Source organism: Nicotiana attenuata, unplaced genomic scaffold (genome assembly GCF_001879085.1).
Source record: "Nicotiana attenuata strain UT unplaced genomic scaffold, NIATTr2, whole genome shotgun sequence".
NCBI lineage: Eukaryota > Viridiplantae > Streptophyta > Magnoliopsida > Solanales > Solanaceae > Nicotiana > Nicotiana attenuata.
Genome location: NW_017671392.1, coordinates 1,737 through 11,001, shown reverse-complemented (window position 1 = coordinate 11,001; position 9,265 = coordinate 1,737). Strand labels below are relative to the sequence as shown.

At 37.2% G+C, this 9,265-nt stretch overlaps 1 protein-coding gene across 1 annotated transcript; it reads right to left on the bottom strand.

The window, feature by feature from the left end:
* Positions 1 to 3,383: 3,383 nt before the first annotated feature.
* Positions 3,384 to 9,237, bottom strand: LOC109208009. The gene is made up of 6 exons (XM_019371008.1): positions 7,066 to 9,237; positions 6,799 to 6,936; positions 5,293 to 6,729; positions 5,030 to 5,193; positions 4,003 to 4,145; positions 3,384 to 3,689 (listed from the first exon to the last, which is right to left on the bottom strand). Exons 1-4 carry the CDS (start codon positions 8,759 to 8,761, stop codon positions 5,054 to 5,056), a joined length of 3,411 nt encoding a protein of 1,136 aa, XP_019226553.1. The 5' UTR covers positions 8,762 to 9,237; the 3' UTR covers positions 3,384 to 3,689; positions 4,003 to 4,145; positions 5,030 to 5,053.
* Positions 9,238 to 9,265: the final 28 nt, after the last annotated feature.

Sequence of the window (9,265 nt, the reverse complement as noted above, 5' to 3'; positions counted from 1 at the left end):
AGGTACAACTCTAACTTCTCTAATAATATATATACATTTTTATTTTTGCCAGTTTGATCCCAATTTCATATTATTTTTTTAATCATTTCAGGTTCCAACTTTAGAAAATGATTACATGGTCAATAAAGACGTCGAGTCGTCGACGCAAGATAATATGGTTTACTTTAGGTTTGCAAAATGCGTTCAGATGTTCTAATTTGACTGTTTTCTTTTCACATCATAAATTATAGTTTTATCAGTTTCAGTATTCATATTTTGCTATTATTATTATTATTATTATTATTATTATTATTATTATTATTATTATTATTGTACTGCTTCTGTTATTTATCAATTCTTATTTATGTATCACTGATTTTGTTTATTTGTTTATTGTTATTATTATTACTACTCTCCTCTTATTGATAAACTTTAAAGTTGCCAAAACCTCCATTCAATAATTTTTTTTAAGCAATGAAGAGTATTTTTTTTTTTAAAATTAATTATCCACCTCCATCGAGTATGGATAAAACCTTCATCTATATATATAAATATAAAGCTGGGAATTGGCCAGCTGATGTGGCATCCCTATTTGGGCAGCTTTCATATTTAGTCTTTTTTCCTGGTTTTTTTGGTCTTTTTTCTTATTTTTCCTGTCAAATACTCTATTTTTTCCAGCCATTTGAACAAATTAATTTCACTCAATTAATATGGTAACTGAAAAAATTTCTCCTCTTAATTATATGGAAGTTGAAATGGTACATCATCTTAAATATATGTTGTAACCGACACTACATTAATCATTCACACCCATTTTGCTATTTATGAATTAGGCCAAAAATTAAGATACATTCTGGGAAAATCAAACTTCCATCGAAGAGAAGTTTTGACTATTTATTTACTTTTGTATTAAACTCCCATTACTCCCATTACATTTCTCATCAACCTAATAAGAGGAGCACTCTTTGGTAAACCAAAATGGTTCTACGCATAGAAATGATGTACTTGTATTTTCTCCTTTTGTGATAGATCTGCAGAATTGGGAGATCATATTTTCCAATTTAAAGAACATTTTGATGTAGCTATTGTGAGAAAAGTGGATATATTCTTAGAAGTGCTTTTTTGTTTCCATCTTTTCTTTCAATTGTTTAGATGACACTATCTCAGAAAAAAAGACTTTATTATCTCCACTTTTTTTTTCTACATATTACTATTAATCAATATAATTTTTTGATTAGGATTCATCTGAAATATTAATATTTTACCCAACTTGTGTTAAAGATGAGGTTTTGTTGCAGGTGTAACAAATTATGCAAAACTTTGTCGATGCAGTGGGCGAAGCAGTTGAGAATAAATTGGTGTTATTTTCACCTCAAGTAACAAATAAGCATCTCTCACATGCAATGAGATAGTTTAATGTAAAATTGTGGTGTATTCCTTAATTAATTATCTCTTTGATTTCTCAAATTGAAAATAAGTTTCAAGAAATTAGTACTCTTATGATATTCGTAATAGTCATTTACGTTATTTTCTTAATTCTATAATTAAAGTAAAATATTTTGCTTTGTGAAGTGGACTCAGAATATTTCTTATCGTTTACAAATTTTCTGTTTCTTCTAATAGTTTTATTATTTCTGTTTTAACACAGTGTAGTTTACAATAACACAACGTGCGTTAGATTAACTAAATTGTTCGTGATGATAAAAAAAAATTACTATTTGTGATAAATCAATTTTATATATGCTTATAGATAAAACTATCTATTTTATCTCAAGTAAATTCAAAAGATATTATCTAAGTCCAATTAAAATCGCGCGAAGCGCGGAAAAATTCACTAGTTCAATAAATAATACTGCGAAGCTATTGTTTCAGTTTTATTTATTTGTTTATTGCCATTAAACACATGTAAACTGCAGCTAAACTGCGCTAAATACATGTAAACTAAAGGGAGCCCGGCGCACTAAGCTTCCGCTATGCGCGAGGTCCGGGGGGGCCGGTCCACAAGGATCTGTTGTAAGCAGCCTTATCCTGCATTTCTGCAAGAGGCTGTTTCCACAGTTCGAACCCGTGACCTGGTCACATGGCGTAACTGGTAGGCTCCCCTCCGCTAAATACATGTAAATTGCCGCTAAATATACATAAACCGCGATTAAACAAACTTAAACCGCAGCTAAGTACACTTAAATCGCCGCTAAATGCACTTAAAGTCGCTAAACACACGTAAATATCAACTTTATTGTGTATCTCTTCCTATTATTTATTAAGCCTATATCTTGTACCATTGCAATAGAACTCATTGCATATATATATATATATATATATATATATATATATATATATATATATATATATATATATATATATATATTCCTTCTCTATTCAACTAGTAAGAGTCGTACAGGTGAAGAAGTGAGCTCTAAGCATGTATACTAAAACTAAGCAAGCGACCATCAGAAAAGATATATCGAAGTAGTTTTGATGATTCAACAATCCTATTAATTACTTCAATCCAGAGTATTTTGACTGAATGAGTTGTGGCGAACTCATACCCATAGCTTGCTTGGATGATTGTTACATGTTGTGTGTATCATATTATTACTTTAAATACAATATTTGTTTTGATTGTTCCTTACATTTTTTTGTATCGTATCGTTAAATCGTCACTACGTAACGACAAAAAGTGTCACAAACGAACAATTTGGTGTGGTCGCACCGTTACCTTATTTTTCTCTCTCATCTATCCTTTTTATTATTAAATAATTCTACTTTATCATTTACCCTACCTTTTCGTATAATAATAGTGTCTCGTACCTTACTTTTTCTTTATAATATGTAAGTTCTTCATATTGTTGCTACATGACTATCATGAAATGACGACAAACAATACAAGTTATCCAAACATTATATACATCAAAATGATGCAATACAATATGATACATACATCATAAAATGATATATAACAATCATCCAAACAAGCTGTAACAAGAAATGAAATTTCACTCGGGTATTTCCTTTTTATGGTAGTTGAAAAGAGAAAACAAGTGTATGATATTTGGAAAAATATAGTGGAAAGTGAAGATTTATTTTTAAATAGAAGATTGGATAAACTTCACTTGAAATACAACTCCAAACAACTTTTTCTTTAAAACCACTGTTTCAACAATTCCAACTTCAAATCCTTATTTTAATATAGTTATTCTAAAACCAACTAAACTTGGCTCGATCATTTTAAAAAATTAAAAGACACTAGTGATCCAAATTAAAAGGAGGAAGAAGGTTTTTCGTATGCAGATATTCTTTCAATCCATTTAGAAAAAAGACTCTTGGAATACCGGAAAGTTGAAGCGTGACATAGAAAGCGGAAAAACAAATTGATAAGTAGGTAAGCAGACGACTATGGATAATTCAGGTGCAATCCTAAAGTAAATGGCATGTGAGAGAGAGAAACTTGGCCAGAAAGAGGAGCTTCTGACTATAGCCGAAATAATATTGATACAGCTGCGAGCTGCCAGAGATTTTGGACCAGGTTATATCGCATACACCCCGGGGAAAGAGGGAGGGAGAAATGAGCTAATAACTACATATATAATTTACAGCAAATAGGGAGTACACACTACCAGTTCACATACTATCTTAACTTTAACCTTTGACCTGAATCATCCGCTTTGAAGATGCAGATTCCAGCAATGCCAGTCCTGTTCATCCATCACCTGTTACAGCGAAAAGGTACTTAGTTTCTCGTTGACAACGAAGATGAATGCACATTTTAAACAAGAAACAAGCCCACCCCTAAACCTTGCCCAATTGAAAACATCTTATGAAAATCCTCCATCAAACGGATAAAGAGACTATGCAACCCTCTCCCTAACCGTCCTCACAGTATGTAGGAGTGATGGAAGTTCATGAAACCAGAATAATAGGCTTACCCCACCGGAATCTTTTCTATCTGACTTGAGCAAAAAGAAAAAGTAGATGAAAAAAATACGGAAGAGTTATAATCATGACAGAATTGCCACAACTTACGTCGGGAGATCCGCATGAAGAACTGGAAATCCTCGAGGAACTGTTGCTAGTTTATATCAATCCCTATCCTCCCAAGATTGTCAAGACGTAACCTTTTCATATGCATTTTAAATAAGAAGCAAAAATCCACCTTTACTGCCTGCCTGCACACATACGAAATAAATAAATAAATCAAAATAGAAATAACTAAGAGCTCGACAAAGGTTTAAAATGGTAAACGACGTAAGGGACAGGGGAGTGGTAGCCTAGTGCTACCTCCACTTCCAATCATATGGTTGTGATCAGAGTCGCAAAATGGAGCAAAGTGGAAATGTGTCACTGCTGCACTCCTGGGTAAATGATCACGAAAACAAAGGAGGTAAAACATTTTTATCAGATATCCCCAGAGGGATAAAAAGAGGCAAAAACCATTTTAAAGAAAAGATTAGCTGCAGAAAGCCTAAGGAACTTAATTCCACTCCGCCTGAAATTAGTGGCATAAGATCCCAACAATGACAAAACATTTTAAAGCACTATCCATTGCTGTTCTGAACTTGGTAAAAACCACTTGCATGACTATTTCTGCTGCAGATGCAAGATTTGTAAAACAGTCCAAGCATTAGAAACAGACAAGCAAAGCAGAACCCTCGAGGTAATATAGAAATCCTACATAGCAAAGGCAAATGAGACAAGAAAGGAATGACGATTGGAAAACAGATGACATTATTCTGCCTAAGAGGTGATTCAGCCTATAAACTGTTTCCATACAGTAAACCATAAAGAAAAGGAACTTATAGTAAGGAATTTGCAATATGTGAGAATTAGTAAAGCAAGGACATAGTAAATGGATATTATGAACATTTAATACAGCCCTTTTGTAATTTGTACATAATAAGTAATCCAAGCAGGTAGTAATCAATAACAGCAATAAAAAGAATAGCTATCTGCCCTCAATCGAATAACAATGTATATAATAAAACAAAAACAGGAACACATGGTCAAAGTATCCAAGTTCTGAAACATTGTTAAAGCAAGAACAACACATTACCTGCAATACAGGAGAAATGCCAGATCAAGCATCAGTAACTGCAGTGGACACAGTTTTATCATCACCAGCCCCTGTAGCAGATGAGAATTCTTCATCATCATACTCTGTTGCAGTTGACACGTCTTCATCTCCACCTTGCTTGATACTGGAGTTCTCATCTTTGCCTGAAGCAGGAAGAGAAACTATTAATACGGAAGAGAAAGAATTTGAAAGTGCTACTAGCAGAATTCGGTGCTGCAACTTCAGATTTGAGCTCACTATACCTGAAAAGACCTCCTTGCTCAGAGCTGTCTCGGAGTTCCTCTGAGCGACCAATTGTGATTCTGCCCCATTATCAGCGGCTCTAGCACCTGGACTGCCTTTAGGCTCTTTACTCTCAGGGTTAGAAACATTTTTACTTGCAGTAGACTTCTTTTCTTCTTGTCCTTCAACTTCCAAGTCTCTGCCAGAACAACCAGGAAAATCTCTGCATGGAGTTTCAACTACTTCAACTTCAAGTGGAGCCACCTCCTTGTCAGTCATTCCCGACTCATCACAAATTAAATGTGTTTCCACATTAACTGTGGATTGACTGGATTTAGGTTCACTGAGTTCAGAATTGGAAATCTCATCTATTACATCAGATTCTTTATTCCCTTTTCCTTCAACAGCAACATCTATCAAGGGTAAAATTTTAGACTTCCCTACTGCAGCATTCTCAGCTGTAACATCCACGGTAGCAATCTCCTCAGGAATTTCCATGTCTTGTTTGGAAACCGAATTAGACTCCACCACTATTTCAGAAGTTCCATCTGCTGCTTCTGGTTGAGATTCATTAAGTTCAACATTTAATGTTGAAAACTCTTCAGTTGTATCAGATCGTTGGTTCTCGGGTTCTTGATGTGCAGGATCTTGGATACCCAAATTCTCAGAGTTACACGGTGGGGGCTTAACAGCTGTAGCATCAGGTAAACCATCCTCCTTATTCCTCGTCTCTGAGTTCTCTCCCGCAACCAACTGTAACTTTACCCCTATTTGAGATGTTCCACCAGGTTGAGCTTCATTTAGTCCAGATTTAGATTTTGAAACATCTCCAGTGGCATCAAATCCTTTGTCCACCAGGTCTTGGACATGCAAACTCTGAGACTTTTTTATCAGAGGTTTGGGAGCTGTTACCTCACCCGATGCCACTGACTCGCTATACATCTTTTCTATATTTTCTAAGGCAGAAAATTGAAATACCACTTCATTTTTAGATGTGCCAGCACTGTGTTGAGGTTCACCAAATGTAGAATTTGATGTTGAGGTATCTTCAGCAGCATCACTTCCCTTGGTCTCTTGACCTTCAATAGTAAGATCTTGGATTGATATATCCTCGGACTTTTCTGCCACCTGACCTGAATCTATTGAACCATCATTTATCCTTACTGTGTTTTCCTCAGCAACTAACTGCAGATCTGCTACCTTTTCAGATGTTCCAGCAATTGTGCTGGATAGAGGTTTTTTTAGTTCACCATTTAAAACATCTACATTATCTTCAGATCTTCTGCCCTCATTTGTCTCAACAGACAAATCATCACGGCACTGAACGCCAGCCTTTTCTGTTTGAGGCGGTACAATATCATCAACTTCATGTGAAGCAGACTCCTCACAAATTTTAGTTCGCATGTCTTCCACCATAACCTGTTTTAATTCTGGGCGATTTTCAGATGACCCAACAGCTGGACATAGTGGAGACACATTAGCTTCAGAATTAGAAAGATCTTCATTTACATCAGAACTCATGTTACCCTGTAATTCAGCTACACAATTCGTGTCATGGTTGCTGCAAAACGTTTCTTTTGGAGCCTCAACAGCTTCAGGATTTGAAGCAATCCGAAGTGAAAGGGATTCCTCCCGAGCACCAGATTCTGTGTTTCGAAAAGTCTCTACAAAATTATCAACAGGTGTCATATCAGATTCACAAGGTATACTGGAATAAATTTGCTTTTGTCTTTCAAACTCCTTATCAGATTGATTATCCGAACTAGATAAAGAATAGTCCTTGCTACAAATACCTGGGTGCAAGTTTGCTTCAGCAATTGCTTGTTGTTCAGGTTCCCTTTGTGATGTGCCACCAGTTAAACTGGATCGGGACTCATTTCTAGGGCTTGGTGCAACTTCACTTACATCTGAATCTTCCATATCTGGATCTTGTGCTGCAAGATCGCTCTCACATTTTTCTGCAAGGGAGTCTGCAACATTAGATTGCTTCTCAAAAGTTTCTAGAGTCGAAGATTTTTCTTCCTCCACCCTACTTAAATCTTTAGTTATCTCTTCATATTCTGTCTTGGTAGATGGAGATGCAAATGATGTGATTCCCTTCATATTTTGACTGTCAGCCCCCACTGCAGGTGAAACAACAGTCTCCTCCTCTATGGTGTCTCCTGTCTCCTGTTCTTTTGCGAGTCCACCACCAGCACGACTCTCAATGCTGGCTACCTCAGTTTTACTAACAAATGATTTATCATGAGAAAGATCCTCCGACTGTAGCTGGTCAACATCTTTTTCTGCAGCCATGTTTGCCCCACTCTTACCTGCCAGTGAATTTTTGCATGAATCCCCCTTATCGAGTAGAGCAGCATTCGTGCAATCGCTTACATGGATTTGAACTAATGTAGGTTCGACATAACATAGAGATGATGCCTGTGATTCACCAGCCTTCATGCGTCTCCCAGCTTCCTTTTCATCATTTTCATTCTTGCCATCACTCTCACATTTGTCATTCATAGCCTCAATCTTACCATCTTCACCTTTAGAATTAGTTTCACTCTTTTCAGCACCTTCACCCTTAGAATCACCTTCACTCTCCTCAACCAGACAATCACTAACCTGAGCCATTGATCCTGAAGTTGATACAGCCAACTCATCACAAGAAGATACAGGTAAATTTGGATGGCTGTCATATTTACTTCTCGAATATCCCTCTTCTTTGGTCTCTGATAGGGGAGTTACCAAGGGGACCTCTCTAGTCATAGCATTTTCTTTTTCCTTGAGATTGTCCACCCCTGCAGAAGAAAGAGTAACATGGGATTGCGATGGATCTGTTTGGATAGCATCAGACTGTGGCTGAACTTCATTACACAATATATCTTCAAGGAGTTTCCCAACAGAGAGAACTGAAGGCGTCTGAGATGCAGCTGACTGAACTTCCATTATTTGTTGATCCTCACTGAGAACCTCCTTAGTTGGATCAGCTCCACAGCTTATATTAACAGTATCTACCCGTTCTGCAACATGACCACTGGATTGTGATGCGTCGGATTTGATAGCATTGCTATGTAGCTTAACTTCAGAACGCACCATAGCTTGAGGGATTGGCCTTGCACTAGGATCTGGAGTCATTTGAGATGCTTCTGACTGGACAATTGCTGTTTGTTCCAGCACTTCCTGGAGAACCTTTTTAGTCATAGCAGTTTCAAAATTCACATTAGCAGTATAAACCTCCTCTTCAGCAGATACACCAACCTGAGCAGGAGAATCGCCAGAGTTGACCATGTTAATCTGCAGCTCAATAGGAGGACCAGAGCAACTTTGAGGTGCAACAGATTGGACCACAGCTGCCTTTCTCTGAGCATCATTGAGAACCTTTTCAGCAGTAGCAGTATCCGGGTTTACATTATCACCCACCTGACCAGGAACCAGAATAGCATGGGATTGAGATGCATCTCTGTTGATAGCATTGTTCTGTGGATCAACTTCACTACGGACCATATCTTTAGGGATTTGTCCACCAGAAAAATCTGGAGTCCTTTGAGATACAACCGACTGGTCTACAACTACTTGTTGAGCTTCATTCTCACGCCTGCTTCTTGTAGTGGGCTTCCTCCCAACGGATAACCTGGTTCTCTTTTGTGGGGGTTCAATTGATCTTGGATCCTGAGCACCTAACCCCTCAGTAACAGTTGTGGTGATCAAATCCTGTCTCTTCCCCCTGCGCCGTGGTGGCTCACTTCCAGTTTGAGGCTTGCGTCCTCGTCCTCTACCTGGCTTAGGTGCAGTGGGAGGAGTGTTATACTGTGAAACCGATGAAATTGCAGGCAATGGTGGCACTGGATCGGAAGTATGACCAGTTCCTACACCAGAATCTCCTTGACCAATATTCTTCAAGATAGAAGAATCACATAAAGAATCATCATGACCTGAAATAGCAGAAGAGCAAGAAAATGTCCCCTTATCTGATCCAGAATCTAATTGCCTGTTGCATTAGATGCTAAA